This window comes from Hyla sarda, chromosome 1 (assembly GCF_029499605.1).
Source record: "Hyla sarda isolate aHylSar1 chromosome 1, aHylSar1.hap1, whole genome shotgun sequence".
NCBI classification, from domain to species: Eukaryota; Metazoa; Chordata; class Amphibia; order Anura; family Hylidae; genus Hyla; species Hyla sarda.
Window position 1 is genome coordinate 363,791,399 of NC_079189.1, and position 25,868 is coordinate 363,817,266.

Sequence of the window (25,868 nt, forward strand, 5' to 3'; positions counted from 1 at the left end):
GTCACTGATACCTCCTGGGTAACAATCACATGACAAATCACATGTTAACCTTCTTAAAGGTTATAATACAACAATTAGTGAAACATATGTTCATGGGGGAACAAGTGCAAGGGAGGCCCAGGGGACACTGCAGGAGGCTGCCTAACATGACAGCAAGGGTACGGGGTAACACCACCCATACTGGGCTACCGCATAAACACTAGTTGCTTTGTTTCGCAAGGTAATCAGAGGGGTCCCAGCAGTCACCCTGTAATAAGCTTATGCTCAGTGGATGCATCTAATTGTAAAAATCAGACACACTCTTTACCTGAAACCCTGTTTGTAGATGTCTCTACCATGCTGGCATGGACTAGCAATTGTCTGGGCTTCCAGGAAAGCATTAAAATAGGTTGTCTGGGTAGGGAGGGTTTTGTAATATTTGTCCCGTGAAAACAGGACACTGCTGGTTTTTCCAAACTTTCTGTCTCTGTTGCAGTCCTCTTCTTACTGGTTCCAGTGGCACCGTGTGGACAGGAACACTGTGATCACTATGCTGAGTTAACAGTCCCTGTCTGTATGGCACATCATTGGAACTAGCAAGAAGAGGATTGCAGCAAAGATCGGAAGTTCGGTGAAACCAGCAGTAGCTGGGAATAGGCCGGGCAAGTATATGGAAGCCTAGATGTTATGTTAAAGTAGCTATAGACATGTGAAAGCTGTTGACTGACGTTTTTTTCTCCTGATCCGTCAATACACGTGAACATTCAGCTAGGCCAAGCACTCATGTGTTCTGAATGGAGTAAGTCACTGTCAAACTCTGGCAGCTTATCTTTCCAAGAACAAAGGAATGGTCTAGTTGGAATTCAACATACCTGATCATTCTCTCCCTTGACAACATCTGTTGGGGACTTGTTGGGAGGTCCAATATATACAATAGCATGCAGAAACAATGCAGCTCCCACCATTTGTAGCTTTATCTTTGTATATACAAAAGAGTACAGGGGTAACAAAAGAGTAAGGGAAGTACAAAAGAAGGCAAAAGCTGTTTTGTCAGGTCTTGGTTGGGAGACCTACATACACATTAGACCGTCAGCCAGTCCCTCTGAAATCAGCAGATTTAGACATATTTTCTAATGTGTACAGGGGTCTTACAGAGAGGTTCAGACAACAGTTGATTGCTATGAGTTTCAGCAGCCAGACCAACTTATACCAAAATGTATTAGACTAATTCTAAAAGCAGATATGGTCAAAAAATATTTATTCTTATGCCAAAGAATTTAATTAATGCCAGTTCCCTGTTACTTTTTTTTTTACATGCTTTTGCTTTTAGGAATGTGCAGGGAAATTAAATTACCTATGGCCTCTCTCCCTGGGTGCATTTCTGGCACCTATAGCCTATTCATTGAGAGAGAGGAGAGATGCCATAGTGATATTTATTATAAAGGTATGCAGATTTTCATAGGAAAGCTGTTTCATAAGTGGCAACTATTAGGCTAAGTTTCCAGAAACGCCAGAAAAAAAGCCAGTGCAATTTCTCTACATTTTTCTGTCATTTTTACGGTTTGAGTGAAAATTGCATTTTTGGCCCCTTTGGCGTTCTTTTCAAAATTTGTTGGGTACCAAAAAAAAAAAAAGGATGCAATAGGGATGGAAAAAAAAGTGTATTTAAGGAAAAAAAAATTATAACAACATTTTTATAAATTTTTAATAAAGTGTGTGTGTTTCACTTTTTTTTTTCTCTATTTTTTACTTTTTTTAGGTAGTACTATACTCCCAGCATGGAACAGACTGTTCCATGATGGGAGTAGTACCTGTACTAATAGGTGGTCCCCTGCACTGCCGTAGATATACACCTATTCATATTTCCTGCAGAGAGCTGTGATTGGCCAGATGGTTCCAGCCAATCACAGCTCTCTGTGGGAAATATGAATAGGTGTATATATACGTCAGTGCAGGGGACCATAGAAGAGCAGCCGCCCGCATCTATACATTATACAGGAGGATCACAGCGGGTGCCAGGAGTGACATCCGCTGTGATCTTTCCTTAACTGCAGGTACTACTGCTCCCAACATGGAGCACACTCTGCTCCATGCTTGGAGCTATGGTACCTGCATTAATAGACAGATCGCAACAGGTATCAGAAGTTACACTCGCTGCGATCTGTCTATTAATGCAGGTACTACAGCTCCCAGCATGGTGCAGAGTGTGCTCCATGTTGGGAGTAGTAGTACCTGCAATTAAGGACAGATCACAGCGGGTGTCACTCCTGACACTCAATGCGATCATCCTATCTATTGCAGAGATGTGGAGCGGCTCTATACAGCGCTCGCATCTCTGCACTATACTCCGGCCGGCCAGTGATGTGAATAGAACATCACTCATTCATATTTTCCGCCCAGAGTGGGGATTGGCCAGATGGTGGCAGCCAATCACAGCTCTCAGGGGGAAATATGAATATGTGATGTTCTATTCATACCGCTGGCCAGCCAGAGTATAGTGCAGAGATGTGAGCGCTGTAGAGAGCTGCACCGCATCTCTTCAATAGCTAGAATGATTGCATTCAGTGTCAGGAGTGACACCCGCTGTCCTTAACTGCAGGTACTACTACTCCCAACATGGAGCACACTCTGCTCCATGCTGGGAGCTGTAGTACCTGCATTAATAGACAGATCGCAGCGAGTGTAACTTCTGATACCTGTTGCGATCTGTCTATTAATGCAGGTACTATAGCTCCAAGCATGGAGCAGAGTGTGCTCCATGTTGGGAGCAGTAGTACCTGCAGTTAAGGAAAGATCACAGCGGATGTCACTCCTGACACCCGCTGTGATCCTCCTGTATAATGTATAGATGCGGGCGGCTGCTCTTCTATGGTCCCCTGCACTGATGTATATATTTCCCTTAGAAAGCTGTGATTGGCTGGAACAATCTGGCCAATCACAGCTCTCTGCGGGAAATATGAATAGTGCAGGGGACCATAGAAGAGCGGACGGATGCATCTATAAATTATACAGAAGGATCGCAACTGTCCCGGGCGATCTGTCAATTAGTACAGGTACTACTACTCCCATCATGGAACAGTTTGTTCCATGCTGGGGGTAGTAGTACTACCTAAACAAATATAAAAAATAAAGAAAAAAAGTGAAAAACACACACACACTACATTTTTATTATTGGCACACATAAATTGATCCCTGTTTAAAAATTTATAAAAATGTTGTTATAAAAAAGATAAATTTCATTAAATACAATTTTTTCCATCACTACTGTATCTTTTTTTATAATTTTTTTAATGGTACCCTATGAAATTGTATTAACAAAGTTATCTCCATCACTTCTCCAATAAAGAATAAAAACCGCCTGCAAAAACGCCAAAGTTAAAGGGGTACTCCGGCCCTGAGACATCTTATCCCCTAGCCAAAGGATAGGGGATAAGATGTCTCACCGCGGGGGTCCCGCCGCTGGGGACCCCCGCAATCTTGTGTTCGCGACCCACCTGTTTAAGCTGCATGCCGCGGTGCCAGCTCACAAACAGGGGATAAGATGTCTCAGGGCCGGAGTACCCCTTTAACCCCTTAAGGACTGAGCCCTTTTTCACCTTAAGGACTCAGCCATTTTTTGCAATTCTGACCACTGTCACTTTAAACATTAATAACTCTGGAATGCTTATAATTGCAATATGCAATAATTTTGTGGTAACTTTCATCCTTTCTTGGTGAAAAATCCCAAAATTTGATGAAAAATTTGAAAATTTAGCATTTTTCTAACTTTGAAGCTCTCTGCTTGTAAGGAAAATGGATATTCAAAATAAAAAAATTTTTTATTCACATATACAATATGTCTACTTTATGTTTGCATCATAAAATTGACGTGTTTTTACTTTTGGAAGACACCAGAGGGCTTCAAAGTTCAGCAGCAATTTTCCAATTTTTCACAAAATTTTGAAACTCGCTTTTTTTCAGGGACCAGTTCAGGTTTGAAGTGGATTTGAAGGGTCTTCATATTAGAAATACACCATAAAAGACCCCATTATAAAAACTGCACCCCCAAAGTATTCAAAATGACATTCAGTCAGCATTTTAACCCTTTAGGTGTTTCACAGGAATAGCAGCAAAGTGAAGGAGAAAATTCACAATCTTCATTTTTTACACTCGCATGTTTTTGTAGACCCAATTTTTGAATTTTTGCAAGGGGTAAAAAGGAGAAAATTTTTACTTGTATTTCAAACCCAATTTTTCTCGAGTAAGCACATACCTCATATGTCTATGTAAAGTGTTCGGCGGGCGCAGTAGAGGGCTCAGAAGGGAAGGAGCGACAAATGGTTTTTGGGGGGCATGTCACATTTAGGAAGCCCCTATGGTGCCAGAACAGCAAAAAAACACATGGCATACCATTTTGGAAACTAGACCCCTCAGGGAACGTAACAAGGGGTAAAGTAAACCTTAATACCCCACAGGTGTTTCACGACTTTTGCATATGTAAAAAAAAAATTATTTTTTTTACCTAAAATGCCTCTTTTCCCAAAAATTTTACATTTTTAAAAAGGGTAAAAGCAGAAAATACCCCCCAAAATTTGTAACACAATTTCTCCCGAGTACGGCGATACCCCATATGTGGCCCTAAACTGTTGCCTTGAAATACGACAGGGCTCCAAAGTGAGAGCGCCATGCACATTTGAGGCCTGAATTAGGGACTTGCATAGGGGTGGACATAGGGGTATTCTACGCCAGTGATTCCCAAACAGGGTGCCTCCAGCTGCTGTAAAACTCCCAGCATGCCTAGACAGTCAGTGGCTATCTGGCAATACCGGGAGTAGTTGTTTTGCAACAGCTGGAGGCTCCGTTTTGGAAACAGTGGCGTACCAGACGTTTTTCATTTTTATTGGGGAGGGGGGCTGTGTAGGGGTATGTGTATATGTAGTGTTTTTTACTTTTTATTTTATTGTGTGTTAGTGTAGTGTAGTGTTTTTAGGGTACAGTCGCACGGGCGGGGGTTCACAGTAGTTTCTCGCTGGCAGTTTGAGCTGCGGCAGAAAATTTGCCGCAGCTCAAACTTGCAGCCGGATACTTACTGTAATCCTCCGCCCATGTGAGTGTACCCTGTACGCTCACATTGGGGGGGGGGGGGGGACATCCAGCTGTTGCAAAACTACAACTTCCAGCATGTACGGTCTATCAGTGCATGCTGGGAGTTGTAGTTTTGCAACCGCTGGAGGCTCCGTTTTGGAAACAGTGACGTACCAGATGTTTTTCATTTTTATTGGGGAGGGGAGGGGGGTTGTATAGGGGTATGTGTATACGTAGTGTTTTTTTACTTTTTATTGTGTGGTAGTGTAGTGTTTTTAGGGTACAGTCGCACGGGCGGGGGGTTTACAGTAGTTTCTCGCTGGCAGTTTGAGCTGCGGCAGAAAATTTGCCGCAGCTCAAACTTGCAGCCGGATACTTACTGTAATCCTTCGCCCATGTGAGTGTACCCTGTACGTTCACATTGGGGTGGGGGGTGGGGAAGAAACATCCAGCTGTTGCAAAACTACAACTCCCAGCATGTACGGTCTATCAGTGCATGCTGGGAGTTGTAGTTTTGCAACAGCTGGAGGCACACTGGTTGTGAAACACCGAGTTTGATAACAAACTCAGTGTTTTGCAACCAGTGTGCCTTCAGCTGTTGCAAATGCTACAACCCCCAGCATGTACGGACAGCGGAAGGGCATGCTGGGTCTTGTAGTTATGCCACAGCTGGAGGCATACTACTTTGGCTGGGGATGCTGGGGATTGTAGTTATGCAACAGCTGGAGACACACTGGTTTGCTACATAACTCAGTGTGCTTTCAGCTGTTGCAAAACTACAACTCCCAGCAGTCACCGACAGCCAACGGGCATGCTGGGAGTTGTAGTTATGCAACCAGCAGATGCACTACTACAACTCCCAGCATGCACTTTAGCTGTTTGTGCAAGCTGGGAGTTGTAGTTACACAACAGCTGAAGGTACACTTTTCCATAGAAAAAATGTGCCTTCAGCTGTTGCAAAACTACAAGTCCCAGCATGCCCATAAGGGCATGCTGGGAGTTGTGGTGGTCTGCCTCCTGCTGTTGCATAACTACAGCTCCCAGCATGCCCTTTTTGCATGCTGGGAGCTGTTGCTAAGCAACAGCAGGAGGCTGTCACTCACCTCCAACGATCCTCGCCGCACAGGTCAGTCCCTTGTCGTCGCCGCCGCGGCCGTCGCTCCTGGGGCCCCGATCCCAACATTGACGCGGGGGATCGGGGTCCCCAGCACCGGGGTGCACGTCCCGCACCCGCTCACGTCCTCCGGAAGAGGGGCGGAGCGGATTGCGGGAGTGACACCCGCAGCAGGCGCCCTGATTGGTCGGCCGGTAATCTGGCCGACGAATCAGGGCGATCGTGAGGTGGCACCAGTGCCACCTGACCCCTGCAGGCTCTGGCTGTTCGGGGCCATCGGAGACGGCCCCGAACAGCCTGTAATTCCGGGTCACCGGGTCACTGGAGACCCGATTGACCCGGAATCTGCCGCAGATCGCTGGACTGAATTGTCCAGCGATCTGCGGCCATCGCCGACATGTGGGGGCATAATGACCCCCCTGGGCGATATATGCCCCGATGCCTGCTGAACGATTTCAGCAGGCATCGGGCACCGGCTCCCCTCCAGCTAGCGGCGGGGGGCCGGGATTTGACAGGACGTACTCAAACGTCCTGAGTCCTTAAGGACTCGGAAAAGGGACCGTTTGAGTACGTCCTGCGTCCTTAAGGGGTTAAAACCCACATGGCATTTTTTTCTTGGCGTTTTTTTACTCCCATAGACTTCTATGGGAGAAAAACGCCATAGGCTGAACATCCTGCATTTTGCAGGAGCTGAAAAATGCCAAAAAAAGAGTGAAACACCAAAAGGATTTTAAAAAACGCCAAACTGAAAAATGCTAAGTTGAAAAAGAATTTTGCGTTTTTTCATTGATTTACAGTTAACATCTAGCTGCAGCGTTTTTTCAAAGAAAAAACACCATGGGGTCCGTTTTGGCATTTTTTTTTTTTTTGGGCAAAACGGCAAAAAAAAAAAAAAAAAAAACAAGTAGAAACTTAGCCTTAGAGGTAGCAACACTGCAAGCCAGTGTCCAAACAATTACAGAGCATTGCAGCATCAGCCAATCCAGAATCTGTAGACCCATCTGTAGACCACTCTATGGGGGACATATATCATTATTTGTGTATGGTAGAAGCAATTTACCCCTTTTCCCAAATTCTAAAATATGTGCAGAAGCGCTAAATTTATCAATCAAGCGCAATGAGCGTCATAAATTGCGGGTAAATATAGTGATCTCCTCAATCCACTCTTTGGAAAATAGAATCGATGATTTAGAGCATCTTGCTATGTTAAGTCCAATATGGCTTATATTTGCGCAAAAAAAAACAGCTCTTGCGGCAACATTTTTGGTGTAAAGGAAAAGTATGCAGTTAATAAATCCATGTGTACTATAGATGTCACTCCAAGGTACCCTGATTCGGCCACATCTGAAGGATATGCTCTACCAAAACGTACTCAAAAAAATGCGCAAAAAAAGTGCTTGCGCGAAATTTTGCGGAAAAAAATACACACAAAACAGGGGTCAAATCTTTGATACATGTCCCCCTATGACTATGTTATAATAATGAAATATAGAATTTCTTCTGCATTCAGCACAGCACTGCTGTGTTGTGGATACGTCCCTGAATGATGGAACAACTGTTTTTTGAGGCAGTTAATCCAGAGAGCTAACAGGCCTCTGATCGGTGACCTATATAACAAAATAGAGCCTTCAGAAAGTGCTGTGCGCACCAACAGCTTTTCATCCTGACCCAGCTTTTTCCCATCCAAACATGCTGTGTTAGGTAGACTATTGAGGCAGTTTTGCAGCATTGCACTAAAGGCCACTTTTCGATTGTGTGCTTTTCCTGTATGTTTGCTTTGTCAGTAATGTCCATACCGTGCTACAGTTGGAGCAGAGAGATAATACAGTGAGATGCCACAGAAAATGTTAACCACAGCCCTGCTGTTAATCTGTCCTGGCTGTCTGTCTACGTGTGTTCCAGGATGCACTGGGTGTTGGCAGTCAAGTTCCTTCCTTATTTTCACTAGCATGAAGTCAAGTTTGAATAACAAATAAAAAGAGGCCAGAAAAAAAAGCAATATTCAAATACTACATAGTCTCATGTCACATCCAAATGACTTCATTTGTTAACATAAGGCAGCACTCTGTTCCAAGATAACACTTATCCCCTATCCTGTGGATATCTTATCGCTCAGATTTTATTACTTTTCATTTGTGACAATATTTCTATAATGTGAGCAAATGTAAGCATATGGGTGGGTGGAATATTGGAAAATATTATTAAAACTGTAGGCTCCACATTATTGTGCTTCCCTTCATATCTGGCATTGCCTGCTGCTCTGTCCTTTAGTGCAGGAAAGTTACTTTAAGGGTCAGTAAACCTAAAGCTTTTCTTAGATTCATTTGTTATATAGTACAATACTACCGTATATACTCGAGTATAAGCCGAGTTTTTCAGCACGATTTTTCGTGCTGAAAACACCCCCCTCGGCTTATACTCTCCGCCTGTCAATTCCTTCATCAGTGGTCTTCAACCTGAGGACCTCCAGATGTTGCAAAACTACAACTCCCAGCAAGTCCGGGAATGCTGGGTGTTGTAGTTTTGAAACCTCTGGAGGTCCGCAGGTTGAAGACCACTGTGGCCTTCGTCATCATCAATTTTGTTTTGTACTCACCTCCCCTCAGCGGGAAGTTAGGGTGAGCTGGTCCGGGCCATCTATGCTGCAGGGACCGTTCAGTGGGGATGGTTAGTCGTTGCGGGCTGTCCATTTTCACTGGGGGGGGGGCCTCTTCTCCGCGCTTCGGGGCCGGCCCCGCAGTAGGACGTTGCCTTGACGACAACGCACAGGGACGTTCATGGGCAACGTCCCTGTGCGTCATCGTCAAGGCAACGTCACGAGGCCGGGCCCGAAGCATGGAGAAGAGGCCCCCCTGGTGAAAATGGACAGCCCGCAATGACTAACCATCTCCACCGGATGGTCCCTGCAGCATAGATGGCCCGGACCAGCTCACCCTAACTTCCCACCTAGGGGAGGTGAGTACAAAACAAAAGGGGGGGGGGGCTGGATCATGACAAAGGCCGCAGTGGTCTTCAACCTGTGGACCTCCAGAGGTTTCAAAACTACAACACCCAGCATGCCCGGACAGCCATGGCTGCCCGGGCATGCTGGGAGTTGTAGTTTTGCAACATCTGGAGGTCCGCAGGTTGAAGACCACTGATGAAGGGATTGACAGGCGGTGATGATGAAGGGGGGGATGATGACGGGGGTCCGGATGATTACAGCGGGGGATGATGTGTTTCCCACCCTAGGTTTATAGTCGAGTCAATCACTTTTCCTGGGTTTTTGGGGTAAAATTAGGGGCCTCGGCTTATATTCAGGGCTTATACTCGAGTATATACGGTATTTATTGTTCCCTATTATCAGCCATGTTAGAAAGAAGAGAAATTGCCTGCCCCATGATCACTACTTTATCTTCCATATCTCCAGTTCTAAGAAGCTGTAGAAACTGTTTAGGGAACCTGTTATTACTCTCTTGCTTCCTAAACCACAAGTCGTCACCCGTGTCTTCTCCCCGCCCCACCAGCCTTGATTGATAGATCTCTCCCAACACTCAAGCAGGGTAAGACATCTATCAATCGAGGCTGATGGAGCCCGGAGAAGCTGCCAGGGACCATGCCATTTACTCATGGTTTAGCATCATTGCAATGACAGGTTTCCTGACCTGTCACCTGTTTTATGCTGCCCAAACTACAGGCAGCATAAAACAGGTGCAGGTAGCAAAAACCTGATACACTAAATTTTTCACTGAAATTCTTGTGTGTTTCAGAGAAATTATAGTTTAAAAAGTCGCTTGAACCCGGGAAGCTAATCATTAAGGCGGGTTCCCACTGGCTAGGGAGTCTATCCCGAGCTGGTGAGGACTGTCCCCCTTGACTTCTTTCTCAGGTCCCAGCGGCCTATGATTTTAGGGTATTTCATAGTGTGTCTGTATCTCCCTTCCTGCACCATATTTTTGCTGCCCAAGGTTGAGCAGCATAAAACATGGGAGTTTCCTTACTTTGAATACCTATTTGTAAATGACATTAGCAACTGTTTTGTAATAAAGCAGTACTTGTTCATGTCCATTAGTCAGATGGAAACCAAAAGAGCATTTTTTTGCCTTCCAAAGATTACGCTAGTAGACTATGCAATTCATTTAATCAGATTCCAATAAATAAAATGGATACTACATGGTATGCTTTTTTGTTGTTTTTTTTTTGTTACATGAAAGCCTATGAGTGATGGATGCCACCATATGGCCTCTATTAAACGTATACATCATGAGCCTTTTATGAGATTTTCATGACATATTCATCAGCAAATGCTCATGAAAAGTTTGTGACCTATACATTAAAAAGTTGTCACAATAACCTATGCATATTGGATATCCTTTCTAGGCTTTCTTTACAACCTTTTTTGTATTATGAATGGCCATGTAGCTGCCCTGTAATGCTACATTTCCCAAGAAGTGGCCTGCTATGCACCCATATTGTACATTCATGTCTTTCATTTTTCTAAATACAACTGTCAATGGAATAAACCTTTGGCATGGTTTTAGGACATGTCAAAAAGTTTTTATTGGTCAGGGTCTAAGGGTTCAGACTACCATCAATGATAAGAACAAGCTGATATAAAGCAGGCAACCGCATGCCTCTCACCCTACCTTGTGTCTGAGACCTGGATGGCACCATAGACTTAGATTATGAGTCCGTCCAGGTCACGTGACACAGATCCAGAAGAGAAGGGCACACCTCGCCCGGCTTGTTCTTGTGATAGGACGGGTCTGAACACTTAGACGCCATTCGATAAAAACTTGTGATATGTCTCTACCAAACCATGACAAATCCATGAGATTGTTTCTCATGGAAATGTGGGGGGACACATGCATACATCCTCCTATTATGTAGGAACATTAGTTCTGCTAGAAAATACGGTGTACCATATGTCATCCCATAAAGTGACATAATTAATTTTAATAAGCCAAAATAAATTTTTCAGCGGAAGTCACATAGCCACATTATATTGTGCTGTTGTAAACAATAACAATATGGCTGCCACACAGGTTTACCTAATATGTGTCCACTGTTAGTTCACAATCTTATTTACCAAGCGTACAGTCTTATAGTTTAGTTAAGCATTGACGCCACCTGTTGGTGCAATGGTGCTTAGCACACGATCAGCTCCTATCATTCCTGTATGTAGTTAGTGTAGTAGTGTCCGGTGTTCTTTATATACATCTGAAAATCTGAAGACATTCTGAAACATGTAGAAGAAGGCTGTGATGTTTATGAAAATTACACTGTCATGTAAAAAAAAAAAAATGTCAACTAGGACTTTGGTTTGAAATTTGGTAGAAGGTCTCCCTCCCCGTATCTACCCCCACCATTTTATATTTGCTGTCTCTGAAGTGAATAGGGCTGTTTTAGTTTCTCTCCTTATTGATAAATATAGGAACTAAAAATACAATATCACCATGTTTATGCACTTGTTATTGTGAATGAGGTTTTGGTTTCTTGTCGTACTGTGAATGCTAAAAATGACTACCAGAACCCGAAACACAAGTCATCTGGCTGCCAGATAGAATAAGCATGCCAATATTCATTCTGCCATGAAAATAAACAGTCTGCTACTTGTACCATTTAGTATAAAATACATACAACCTCTTGCTCAGACAATTAACGCATAGCGTCTACAGTGCTAAGAAAAGTATGTGCCCCTTTATCAGTTTATTCTATTTTCTGCATATTTGTCACCCTTGAATGTTCCATAGCATTAAACTACTTTTAACATAAGACAAATACTGTATAACCTAAATAAACATAAAGGGGTAGATTTATCAAACTGTGTGAGAGAAAAAGGGAAGTGATTTTCCCCCAGCAACCGATCACAGCTCAGCTAACAAGCTGAGGTAAAGTGAAAGCTGAGCTGTGATTGGCTGCTGTGGGGAAATAACTCTACTTGTTCTCTCACACAGTTTGATAAATCTCCCCCAAAATGTTGTTCTTAAATAATAATTTCATTTATCGAAGCAAAATGCCGTTCGGCCCTATCTAACCATATAATGTAAAATGCAATATGTTATAAAAGTAAGTGCCCCTTGCTCTTACATTGTGCATTTTGTTGCAGTTGTTTCGGCAGCTTTGGAGCCAAAGCCAGACGAGAATTATAATGAATTAGATAATATAAGGAACAGATGCTACTTCTTCTCTTTTTTCAACCCACTCCTGGTATATGTTCTTTATATTATTCAGTTTTTTTCTTATACACATCTGGTTCTTGGTTTAAAGCTCTGGCCAGTACCAAAATCTCACCAAAAGCACAGTGGAAAACTTTTTTTTTTAATCAACTGATGCCAGAAAGTTAAACAGATTTGTAAATTACTTCTAATTAAAATTCTTAATCCTTCCAGCACTTATTAGCGGCTGTATACTACAGAGGAAATTCTTTTCTTATTGGATTTCTTTTCTGTCACGACAACAGTGCTCTCTGCTGACATTCCTGTCCATTTTAGGAACTGTCCAGAGCAGCATATGTTTGCTATGGGGATTTTCTCCTGCTCTGGACAGTTCCTGACATGGACAGAGGTGTCAGCAGAGAGCACTGTGGTCTTGACAGAAAAGAAATCCAAAAAGAAAAGAATTTCCACTGTAGTATACAGCCACTAATGCGTACTGGAAGGATTAAGATTTTTTAATATAAGTAATTTACAGATCTTTTCAACTTTCTTGCATCAGTTGATTTAAAAAAAAAAGGTTTTCCATCGGACTACCCCTTTAAGGTCAGTGTACACAATTTCACAATAAGACTGTTTTCAAGGTACAAACCCTTGCTTGGCAAAAAGAACATACAAGTTTGTTTCACATTTGCCAAAGAAACATGTAAATCTCCCTAAAAACATATGGAATAATATTCTGTGGACTGGTAAGAGAGAATTTTTTGGAGGATATGGGTCTTGTTACATTTAGATCTTCTGATGTTGGGCGTTTGGTGTCCCAAATTTTAGGTACCTCTGTCCCCTTGGACCCACTTATCTGCCTCTTGCACCTGTCCCCTGTATCTCTGGGGAAGAAGCACAAAAACTCCTTTTACAAATACTGCTATCCACACTGATTGCCAAATTTTGGAAGAGGTCTGCATCTCCATCAATGCACAACTTTTGGCCCGTATATGGGAGATCCAATCCCTGCAGTCATTTACTGCCTCATTAAATAACACTGTTGATGTGTTTTCTGCTATTTTGGATCTGTGGTATCATTTCTCTGATCAACATTCCTCATGATCCCACCTCCCCTCTTGTGTTTCCACCCCCACCCCTTTTTTTTCTTTTTTTTTTTAAATATCTCTTGTGACGTTGGTCTTTTGTGTTGTCTGAAGTCTTTTTGTGGGATGTCCCATTGGGTGATCTTATACATCCTCAGGTATAACTGTTTTACGCATAGTTATCTATGGCATTATCTTAGTTTTACTCTTTTTTCCAGTGCTATGGATTGGATAATCCGGGTTACCTACGTGTTTCAGCATTGCTTATGTGATGCACTAGATGTGTCGTAAAGCAGGGAGGGATGCGGGAGGGAGGAGGTGTAGCTGCAGCTTATCGACACTTTAGCTTGGAAGTAAAACATAATTTTATAACTTTACAAAGAGCCCTCAGCTATGAAACAGTTATCATCAGGGCTGGTGCCACCTATAGACCAGGTAGGCACCACTCTAGAGCACACGTTTAAACTCTGCTGCTCCTCTGGTATGGCAGTGGGATCCAGTCACTGTATTGTCCACAAACAAATGGGGAAACACAGCCTAAGGCCATGTTTACACATCGGACGGTCCAGTCCCCCAAGGGGGGGGGGGGGGGGGGTGCACAATGAGGTTTTGCCTAGGGTGGCAAAAATCCTTGCACCAGCTCAGGTTAGCATTTGTCTTATCCTTGTCATTTGTGTTATTATTTGGTTATCCTTGTCCGCTATCTGCCCATGTCGGCAGCTCTCTATATGATATAGAGCTCACAGATTTCCAGCCTAGATTCCGCAAGGTTTGGCTGTATACAGACACAGGATTTCTTAAAATCAGCTTTTATTTTGCATTTAAGAAAATATATAATATTGAATAACCTACAAAACCTTGCGATCTGTGTAAATACCCAGGCATTGTGTAGACATAGCTACACACACTGTGATAATTAAATTTACGACTAATAAGTAGTTGTGCTGCCTCTAGAGTAAAGCACAGAAATGAGCAATTTCCATTTTCAAATCTTTTCTGTATTTGCTATTGGGCATTGTAGGAAAAAATCACAATTGTGCCCCTCTCCCTGGTATATGTTCTGCATGTTCTCTCCACAATGTCACATGCTCTTTCTTCTCTTGGCAGTCACTGATTAAACACCCACTGATGCTGAAACCCAGCGTGTAGTTGTATTAGTGGGAGTCTATAAAATGGAACAAACGTGTGTGTGTGTGTGTGTGTGTGTTTAAATTACAAAAGTAGATTAAAGGCCTAAAGGCAAACTGTTTTATACTTCAGATTAACCAAGTCTGTTGACCCGCAATAATACAAACTGCATGGCTGCGTTGGAAATAGAATCACAGAAAGACACTAAAATATAACTTTTATGTAGTTTCCACTAAAAGCAAGGAAGTGGAAACTAAATAAAAGTTATATTTTAGTGTCTTTCTGTGATTCTAGGTTGTTTGACACTTCTAGTTAATTTTCTGTGATTATACTGCGATGGAAATAGTTGCACTGAATTGCTTCTGTAGATTTTTTTTTTCTATCTTTCTCTAGCGCAGTGTTTTCCGAAGAGTGTGCCTCCAGCTGTTGCAAAACTACAACTCCCAGCATGCCCGGACAGCCGAAGGCTGCCCTGGCATGCTGGGAGTTGTAGTTTTGCAACAGCTGGAGGCACACTCTTTGGAAGACACTGGTCTGGCAACTAAAACAAAGAAAGAGTACTGCTGTTGACCAGCAGGGGGCAATATTTCTACTATGCTCCCACCATACATGCATATTGCATATGGAGTGCTGGCAAACTTGAAATTAATATCCATAGACTATTAAAAGAGTGTCATTTTGGCATTGGCTTGGATAGCATCTTCAAACATCCCTAATGAATATGTTGTTTGGCTTATATGGAAGAAGCTTAATGGAGCTGTAATTGTATTGTCCTAACTTCATGTAGCAACTCTCCCTGGTTGTGTGATACTGATGCTGATTTACTATTGTAAACCCGACCTGTTTTGTTGGGTTGTGCACCAGATTCTGGTGCGTTGCGTCAGTAATTCTGTCTGCGCCAGAATGTGAGCCAGAATTTGCGCCATAATTTACAAAAACACCACCAGACAGAAGAGAGCACAGAGGAGTGCTATCAGACAGGAGAGAGCACAGAGGAGTACTATCAGACAGGAGAGAACACAGAGGAGTGCTATCAGACAGGAGAGTGCACGGAGGAGTATTATCAGGCAGGAGAGAGCACAGAGGAGTACTATCAGACAGGAGAAGGCACAGTGGAGTATTATCAGACAGGGGAGAGCACAGAGGAGTACTATCAGACAGGAGAGAACAGAGGAGTACTATCAGACAGGAGAGAGCACTGAGGAGTGCTATCAGACAGGAGAGAGCACAGAGGAGTACTATCAGACAGGAGAGAGCACAGAGGAGTGCTATCAGACAGGGGAGAGCACAGAGAAGTACTATCAGACAGGAGAGAGCACAGAGGAGTGCTATCAGACAGGAGAGAGCACGGAGGAGTACTATCAGGCAGGAGAGAGCACAGAGGAGTACTATCAGACAGGAGAGAGCACAGAGGAGTCCTATCAGACAGGAGAGTGCACAGAGGAGTACTGTCAGACAGGAGAGAGCATAGAGGAGTCCTATCAGATAGGAGAGAGTACAGAGGAGTACTATCAGACAGGAGAGAGCACAGAGGAGTCCTATCAGACAGGAGAGAACAGAGGAGTACTATCAGACAGGAGAGAGCACAGAGGAGTGCTATCAGACAGGAGAGAGCATAGAGGAGTCCTATCAGACAGGAGAGAGTACAGAGGAGTACTATCAGACAGGAGAGAGCACAGAGGAGTCCTATCAGACAGGCGAGAACACAGAGGAGTACTGTCAGACAGGGGAGAGCACAGAGGAGTACTGAGACAGGAGAGAGCACAGAGGAGTATTATCAGACAGGAGAGAGCACAAAGGAGTACTAACAGACAGGAGAGGCACAGAGGAGTACTTTCAGACAGGGGAGAGCACAGAGGAGTCCTATCAGACAGTAGAGAGCACCGAGGAGTTCCTATCAGACAGGAGAGAGCACCGAGGAGTCCTATGAGACAGGAGAGAGCACAGAGGAGTACTATCAGACAGGAGAGAGCACGGAGGAATACTATTGGACAGGAGAGAGCACAGAGGAGTACTATCAAACAGGAGAGATCACATAGGAGTACTATAAGACAGGAGAGAGTACAGAGTAGTAATATCAGACAGGAGAGAGCACAGAGGAGTACTGTCAGACAGGAGAGAGCACAGACGAGTACTATCAGACAGGAGAGAGCACAAAGGAGTACTATCAGACAGGAGAGCACACAGGAGTACTATCAGACAGGAGAGAGCACAGAGGAGTCATATCAGACAAGAGAGAGCACAGAGGAGTATTACCAGACAGGAGAGAGCACAGAGGAGTGCTATCAGACAGTAGAGAGCACAAAGGAGTACTATCAGACAGGAGAGAGCACAGTGGAGTGCTATCAGACAGGGGAGAGCACAGAGGAATACTATCAGACAGTAGAAAGTACAGCGGAGTACTATCAGACAGGAGAGAGCACAGAGGAGTATTACCAGACAGGAGAGAGCACAGAGGAAAACTATCAGACAGGAGAGAGCACAGAGGAGTCCTATCAGACAGTAGAGAGAGCACAGAGGAGTGCTATCAGACAGGAGAGCACAGAGGAGTACTATCAGACAGGAGAGAGCACAAAGGAGTACTATCAGACAGGAGAGAGCACAGAGGAGTACTATCAGACAGGAGAGAGCACAGAGGAGTACTATCAAACAGGAGAGAGCACAGAGGAGTGCTATCAGACAGGAGAGAGCACAGAGGAGTCCTATCAGACAGGAGGGAGTACAGCAGAGTACTATCAGACAGGAGAGAGCACAGAGGAGTACTATCAGACAGGAGAGTGCACAGAGGAGTACTATCAGACAGGAGAGAGCACAGAGGAGTACTATCAGACAGGAGAGAGCACAGAGGAGTACTATCAGACAGGAGAGAGCACAGAGGAGTACTATCAGACAGGAGAGAGTACAGAGGAGTGCTATCAGACAGGAGAGAGCACAGAGGAGTCCTATCAGACAGGAGGGAGTACAGCAGAGTACTATCAGACAGGAGAGAGCACAGAGGAGTACTATCAGACAGGAGAGAGCATAGTGTCCTATCAGAAAGGAGAGCACAGTGGAGTGGTAGCCCACCCTCACTTACTGGACTTTGTCCATGCCAGTTTAGACAAAGCCATGATTTTATAAGCCATGATTTCTATAAAAAGGAAATAACATTTTCTGATGAAGTACATTAGAAAGGTTAATTTTTTGCCAAGATTTTTTTTATCTGACAGTGCCCATTTAAGTAAGTTCTGCGACCACCCTGTGATCAGATGTAACCCGAAATACTCATGTAATGTACGTTATACTAATGTTTAATTTTTTTATTTATTTTCCCTTTTTTAATAGACAGATATGAGATAGATAGATGAAAATGAGATAGATATGATAGATATAGATAGATGCTAAATCTCTACTTGCATAATTCCAGCATAATTTAGCATATATAAATGTATAGTCTACATGTGTATTTTTATAGCTGTCTGCAGTGCATTATGTGATTCTTCTAGGGTTCTTCTAGAATACACAGATCTCTATTTCTAACAGGAGGCATGTACTGTACAAAGTTTATCTGAAACTTGATATAGAAGTTCTACCTGTTTAGTAGGTTGGCAGAACATATGTATTACCCCAGTAAAGCAGTAGCTATGGAAGAAAGTTGTAATAAATATTAACTTTCTGTGTCTACAATTAACATATTAGTAGAATGTTTTAATGTTTTCCTTTAGAGGACTGATCACATAAATGAATGCTGTTATTTAGTCAGAAAAAAATATAATCAGAAAATGATCAAAGTAAGGACTCAGATATGTTATGTAACAGGTAATGGCAACCATTGTGAAACCATCCATGACGTGTGAGCAACTCAAGCACAACTCGTTTGTCTGGTTTTCAAAATCACGCCACATAATGTTTTAACTTCTCACTGGAAATTTTTTTTATTATACGCACAATTATGCGGTCATTATGTGGGACATTATCGTCTTTTTTTTTACTTTTGGGACCTCTTTTAGAAGTACAATATGTTGGGTTTTTGGGACTTTTTTTGGTCATTTTTTGGGCTTTAGCAAGTCAGGAAGTCTTTTCTTATTTGGAGTGTATTTTGGGCCATTTATGGCCCATAGTATGTCCCAAATTATATGCTAAAAGCTGTATTCACCAGTATAGAGAAAAGGTGGACCAGTTGCCTATACCAATCAATCTTCCATTTTTAAAAGAGCCTCTGAAAAATGAGTGAAGCGATCTGATTGGTTGCTATGGTCACCTGGTCAACTTTTCCTCTACACAGGTTTTGATAAATCTCACCCAATATGTGTGGGAACTAAGAGAGATTTTACCATTGCATTCAATAGAACACACTGATGAAAAAAAAGGCAGTTTTTTTGGGATAGGCTGATTATGGGCCATTTTGTAGCTTAAAACACACAAGACCCTGCTTCTCCTGCCCACACTTCCTGTATTTTGTCTCGGTACAGAGACACACAGGCAATAGCTGCAGGGACAAGACAGTGTTCTGGACAGTGAAGGGTACTCTACTGGTAAGTAAGTATAGAGTATAAGTATTTAGTATAAGTATAGGGCATTTTTTCACCCAAAATATACACTTTTTTTTAACCAATGTATATTATAAATATACATATATTGTTATTTTCCACATTATAAAAAGGTTTTGCAAATGACAGTGCCTTTTTCAGCATGCATCTGATAAGGGCATAAGGCCTTCAGATAAGATAGGGCCAAGGACTATTGATACTATTCAGAATATTGGGCAGACTAAATGGGCCAACTGGTTTTTATATGGTTCTTAACATTCTATGTTGCTATATATATATATGTAAATTCAACACATAAGTTATCAAATGCCTTATGTTTTCTTTTTTCCTATTTACAGTAAAAAGACCCACATGATCCTTCTTGTGAAAGCCAGCTTGCTGAAAGCGCGGTGTACTGAGTGTGTCTTACGTGAGGAGATTTACAAACACTTTCAATGGACGTGAGAGCGCAGTTATGTCATCTGCGTGGATCTGACATACTTTGCCGGTGGAATGGGAGAGAACAATTAGTTGCACTTTGCTTATGGAACTGTGAAGAACTCTTATAAGCATTGAAATTTTGCTTCCATTGCTGCAAACCACCTTGGACATTGGGGTGATCACATGGTGTTTCTTTGCATGTTTTCTGCTGTGAATGGCATGACACATGACCTGTTGACCTTCAAAAACTCCATGCAAAAGACCATAAATGCAAAGTAAATGAAGTAGTTTTTTTCTTCCTCTTTCTGAAATCTAGACTCTGTCTTGTTGGGTTGCAGTATATTTTCATGCAGCTTCTGCGTACTCATATTTCCTGACAATGAGCTTCAATACAGATGTTTTCAATATGTTTACTAGAGACATTGAGGAATATGTGCTGTTTATAACTAAGCCTTATGTTGTGTACATAATGTCTTTAAAATATTGTGATCTAGTTTATTGCTTGTAAATGACAAATTCTATAATTTATTTAGACAAAATTAACTGTATACTATAGTTTTATGGATGAAAGAAATAAATATTTTGTTCTCAGTATTTTGTTTTTCATTAAATACAATTTATATATATATATATATATATATATATATATATATATATATTTATTTACTACTTTTTCTTAGAGTGGCAACCAATATTTCAGCTGTTATAGGGGTTATTAACTATGGTGGTGCTGATGTAATGTAGCCCAACTGGACCAATGTTGACCCTGCTGGAGGTTTAATGTCATATATGAAGTGTGAATTCCCTGCTAACCAGCATTCTCTGCTGTCTGCTACTGTCTATTAGGGCATTTTCTTGGTAATCTATCATGGAAATTATTAAAGGAGTACTCCGGTAGAAAACAATTTTTTAATATCAACTGGCTCCAGAAGTTAAACAGATTTGTAAATTACTTCTATTACAAAATCTTAATCCTTCCAGTACTTATCAGCTATAGAGGAAGTTGTATAATTCTGTGGTGTCAGGGTGCGATGTGAGGTGTAGGGGCAGATGGTGTTGCCCAGGGGGTCGATGGTGTTAACCCTTTAGTGTTCGTGATGCCAGGGCGTGGTTTTTTCTAACCACCCGAAGGTAGCATCGCTAGTCCTAGGTTAGGCAGGGCAAATAATAGTCCAAGGCCAGGTTAAGGTTAACGGTAGCTTTTACTGAGGTAGACAGATGGTACAGTCTATACAGCTCGGCCAGGATCCCAGAGAGGTGACCAGTAACACAGGGGACCTTGCAGCTGGCTGGGACTTGCAGTGACTTGACAGATTTTAGCACAGCCACACTGACTATAACTGACTTAACTTGACTGAAGATAGTGACAGCAGACAAAGTTGACTTGACTTACTGACTTGTGGCTGCAATTCAGGCTTGAGGCCTCCAGATGTGCTGGACACTAGCTCTGGACTGGACTTGAACTCAGGATCTAAGAGCTTCACTAGAGAGAGATTGTAGTAGCTCCCCCCCTTATAAAGGGGGGCTGAGCCAGGAGCCCATAGGCTAGCTGCGGGTCATCTGGTCACCTGGTGCTCTCTGGGTAACAAAACATATGACTTAAACATGTGACAACCATTATCAGGTGAGTAACAATCTAGTGACCATATCAAAGGTTCTTTACACTAAATATACAACCAGGTGGTCAGAGGCTGGTGGCACAGGTGCAAGGTCAGGAACTAGCAGGAAGGTACGGTACACGGATAATCAGAACACACAGGAAAATGCTTTCTTTAAGGCTCTAGGAGACACAAAGATCCGGCAGGGGTCAAGGGGAAGTTTTTATACGGCCAGCACCCGACAATTACCGGCGCATTGGCCCCTTAAACCTCAGCGAGCCGGCGCGCGTGCGCACTAGGGGAAGGGTACGCGCACAGGCAAACAAAATACACAAGCTGACCGCAGCACCAGAGGAGGCAGAGGCAGGCACTATGGCCGCTGGTATGAGCCAGGAGCCCATAGGCTAGCTGCGGATCATCTGGTCACCTGGTGCTCTCTGGGTAACAAAACATATGACTTAAACATGTGACAACCATTATCAGGTGACTAACAATCTAGTGACCATATCAAAGGTTCTTTACACTAAATATACAACCTATACACAATATGGGGAACACTGCAGGAGAGCCCTGAGGACATTCAGTTACTCAACCTGACAGGACTGTAGGAGCATATCCCGTACTGGGACATCACAAACCCCCTCAGTAAAGCAAAGTTGCCCTCAACGTCAGTCCTGGATGACTTTGAAGAGTGAAACGGCCTCGGGGCCACAAGCAGTCCTGTAGCATTGTAACCAACGTCTTTAGGCTGTTGTTGACAAAACTGATAATGCAATAGAGTCCCTGTATCAATGTCCATACATGCTCTGATAAATTGTAGAACTGAATAACCATGGATTACTGGAGAATAAGCACTATGTATAGTAATGACAATATACCTATGACTATAGTATAAACATGACTTATGGACTAGGACTATGCATATTATGACATTTAACTATAACTGGATATTATGACATTTGACTGAGATATGACACTGGTGGATTGAGTTGTCGGAGGCTTTCTGCCCAATGCCTTGGCTACTGGGGTCCCTTGGCATTGCACACTTCTCCCCAGAACACTAGATATATTTAGACATTTATTAGATGACATTTGTGAAACAGCTGGTGATGGAGAAGTTGATCCGCTGGACCTGTGTGGAAGATGACGTGGACCATACCTGGCAGCAGAGTCTAAGGTGCCGCTGGTTTTAACCAGAGGCCGCCACAAAGTGAGATGGACTTGCTGCGGCAGGCAGCGCCCATTCGCTACCCCTGAAATGACTTGTTCACTCAGGCTGCCGAGGTGTAGAGTGGCACAGGAACGATAAGACAAGCTCGAAATCAGGTCTGGCAAAAGGTCAGGGCTGGCAGCACAGGAGCGTGGTCATTGACATTGCAAGGTGGTCAGAGGCTGGTGGCACAGGTGCAAGGTCAGGAACTAGCAGGAAGGTATGGTACACGGATAATCAGAACACACAGGAAAACGCTTTCTTTAAGGCTCTAGGAGACACAAAGATCCGGCAGGGGTCAAGGGGAAGTCTTTATACGGCCAGCACACGGCAATTACCGGCGCATTGGCCCTTTAAACCTCAGAGAGCCGGCGCGTGTGCGCACTAGGGGAAGGGTACGCGCACAGGCAAACAAAATACACAAGCTGACCGCAGCACCAGAGGGGGCAGAGGCAGGCACTATGGCCGCTGGTATGACTAAGGCCGCTGAGCGCGGCTGAAACGCGTCACCTTGTCATCATTCACCGTTACCGCTGAATAGAAACCGCATTGCTTGATATCCTGCTCTGGACAATCCCATTTCTTCTTCACGATTATATGGACTGTGGTCCGGTCCTCTCCGTTGAGCGGGAGGGGCGACCGAGTGAGCTGTGCCGCACCTGTTGCATCTATTGAACAAATTATATACATTTTATTATATTACAAACATTTTAGTATGCAAACACAAATATATCCCTTGCAAATAATTGTGAGCAAAAATATATTACTATGGCAGTATTTACACAGATGTCCATGTATCGCTCAGTAGTCCAGATACACTATAGAGTTCTGGTTCTTAGAGCTCAGGCTCTGTCATGTTCGTGACTCTTGGCCATAGCCGGGCACAACACTTATGAGATTAGTTACCACAAAACTTTCTTGACTAGTTTGTCAGGCACTGTGCTTAAATGTTGCTTGTAAATCTGGAACAACAAAAGATTGTGCTTGCACATAGAAGTCAGTTAGTCTTACAACCAAGTTTGGTAAAGTTACTGTACACGAGTACAAAAATAGAACATTTTTTACGTAGGTACTCTTCCATTCCAACCTCATCGGTCAGACTGTACTCTAGGCTGGGACATATACCTAGGACCGCGAGACTGAGGTTGACATGTATGTTCCATGAGACAAACGGATTCTGTGATGGTCGGGCTCACAGTGACCACTACTTGAACAGCAGCAGCTTGTGCCACTGGTGAAATGACAGTTGGTGCCTATTGGGCCGGCCAAACCTCCTGAACAGCTGGAGCAGGCAGAGGCACTTTTGTTGGTGCCCGATGGTCAGGCCAAACCTCTGGGGCAACCAGAGTAGACCTAGGCACTTCCTTTGGTGCCCGATGGTCAGGCCAAACCTACTCAACAGTAGGAGTAGGCCTGGTCACATCTCTAGATGCATGCGACCCGGCAAAACCTCTGTGGCAGCAACAGTAGGCCGGGTAATTTTTTCAGACAAATTTGATTTTGAATTTTTCAGCATCTTGGCTTTTTGGACATAGACGTCATGGAGAGGATAGATAGAGTAGCAGGCCGTTTCAATTTCTTGTCCTGTGCTGTCTGGGATCAGTTTGTTAACAACTTCCTTCAAGTCATTTGTTTGCACCTTTTGGGTCATGATTTCCATCATATTGGTGTGAATCTGACAGACTTGTTGATGCTGGTCATAGGATGCCTTTCTGATCTGTGCACCTTGATGGAACCAACACAGAAGAGATGGAGAAGTTTTTTTGTTTTTTTTACAACTGGGCCCCCCTGCAACCGGGGGATTACCGGCCCTTTAAGATGCTTGGGGGGGTGCTGCAGCGGCTTTGTCTGACCTGACTGACATACCTCGAGTGGCGATTACCCAAATAATGGCAAGTACCCAGGAACACTGCTGTGCACTAAGGGGTTAATGTGACTCACCACCGTACTGGAGACTTACTTGCGATCGTTGGTGTCTGCGGAGTCTGCGCTGCAGCGGTCTCTTGGACAGCATTCGTGGAGCCAGACGCAGCCACCGGCATTCGCAGTATGGCTGCACCCCGGGAACTTCCTGTTTTCGTCCCCTCGGCAACAGGCTCCAGTAAAATGGCTGCCGGACGGAACTGCATCATCAACGGAGCCTGGGACCGGAAGTGACTCTTCTTCAGCACTGGCCATTTTGCGCGCTTCTCGGGCTCCTCTGTAACCCTTTCAGGTACTGATTTAGCAGAATGGCGCAGCATGGCCTCAGTCCAGATTTTACACATTATCGCTGCAACTTTCACAGACTTTTCAACAATAGACAACACAGTTTTCTTCACCTCCCCCTCTACTTTATCGGCACCATGGTAGAAACACATTACAATGAAAACGTCCTGTACAGTTCTCTGGCGCAAACTTTTTCGCATCGGCATGTGATTTTTCTCGGACACAGTTCAGACTATGGGGGAGGACTTGTGGCTTTGTGGCATATGGCACACACCCGAATCCTGTTCATGATGCCAAAAGAGTTGTGGTGTCAGGGTGGGATGTGAGGTGTAGGGGCAGATGGTGTTGCCCAGGGGTAGATGGTGTTAACCCCTTAGTTTTCATGACACCAGGGTGTCCACCCAAAGGTAGCACCGCTAGTCCTAGGTTAGGCAGGGAAAATAATAGTCCAAAGCCAGGTTAAGGTTAAAAGTAACTTTTGCTGAGGTAGACAGAAGGTACAGTCATTACAGTTCGGCCAGGATCCCAGAGAGGTGACCAGTAACACAGGGGACCTCGCAGCTTGCTGGGACTTGCAGTGACTTGACAGATTTAGCGCAGCCACACTGACTATAACTGACTTGACTTAAGATAGTGATAGCAGACAAAGATGACTTGACTTACTCACTTGTGGCTGCAATTCAGGCTTGAGGCCTCCAGTAGTGTTGCTCGCGAATATTCGCAATTCGAATTTTATTCGCGAATATCGCATATTCGCGAATTCGCGAATATTCGCGAATATAGCGCTATATATTTGTAATTACGAATATTCGTTTTTTTTTTTTTTTCACAGTGCACATCACAGTGATCATCCCTCTCTGCTTCCAGCTTATGTGGTGTAAGAAGGCTCTAATACTACTGTGTGAGACTGGTGTGCGAATTTTCGCATATACGAAAATTTGCATATGCTAATTTTCGCATATGCGAATTTCCGCTTTCTGTCAATTTTTGTATATGCAAATTTTCGCATTGTTAATTTTCGCACACATGAATATTCGCATATGCGAACATAAAACGAGAATATTACGAATATGCGAATATTCGCGAATATAACGAATATTCGTCCATATATTCACGAATATTCGCGAATTCGAATATGGCCTATGCCGCTCAACACTAGCCTCCAGATGTGCTGGACGAGATGTCTGAACTGGACTTGACCTCAGGATCTAAGAGCGTCATAAGAGAGAGATCTTATAAAGGGGGGGCTGAGCCTGGAGCCCATAGGCTAGCTGCAGTTCATCTCGTAACCTGGTGCTCTCTGGGTACCCCTAAGTTTGATGAATTCGGGTGGGTGAAGGACGTAAACACACATAAACACACAGTGCAATGATAACAGATAGTGACACTATGTCGC

General features: G+C 43.5%; 1 protein-coding gene across 4 annotated transcripts in view; it reads left to right on the forward strand.

Annotated features, from left to right (window-relative positions):
* Nucleotides 1-20,050, forward strand: part of PIP5K1B (phosphatidylinositol-4-phosphate 5-kinase type 1 beta) — a 177,538-nt gene extending 157,488 nt beyond the window's left edge. For all 4 annotated transcript variants that reach the window (XM_056523046.1, XM_056523048.1, XM_056523049.1 and 1 more), the window contains one exon: nucleotides 19,375-20,050. In XM_056523046.1, coding sequence (XP_056379021.1) covers nucleotides 19,375-19,377 — 3 coding nt within the window. In that variant the 3' untranslated portion in view covers nucleotides 19,378-20,050. The remainder of the gene's footprint in view (nucleotides 1-19,374) is intronic.
* The last annotated feature ends 5,818 nt before the right edge of the window (nucleotides 20,051-25,868 follow it).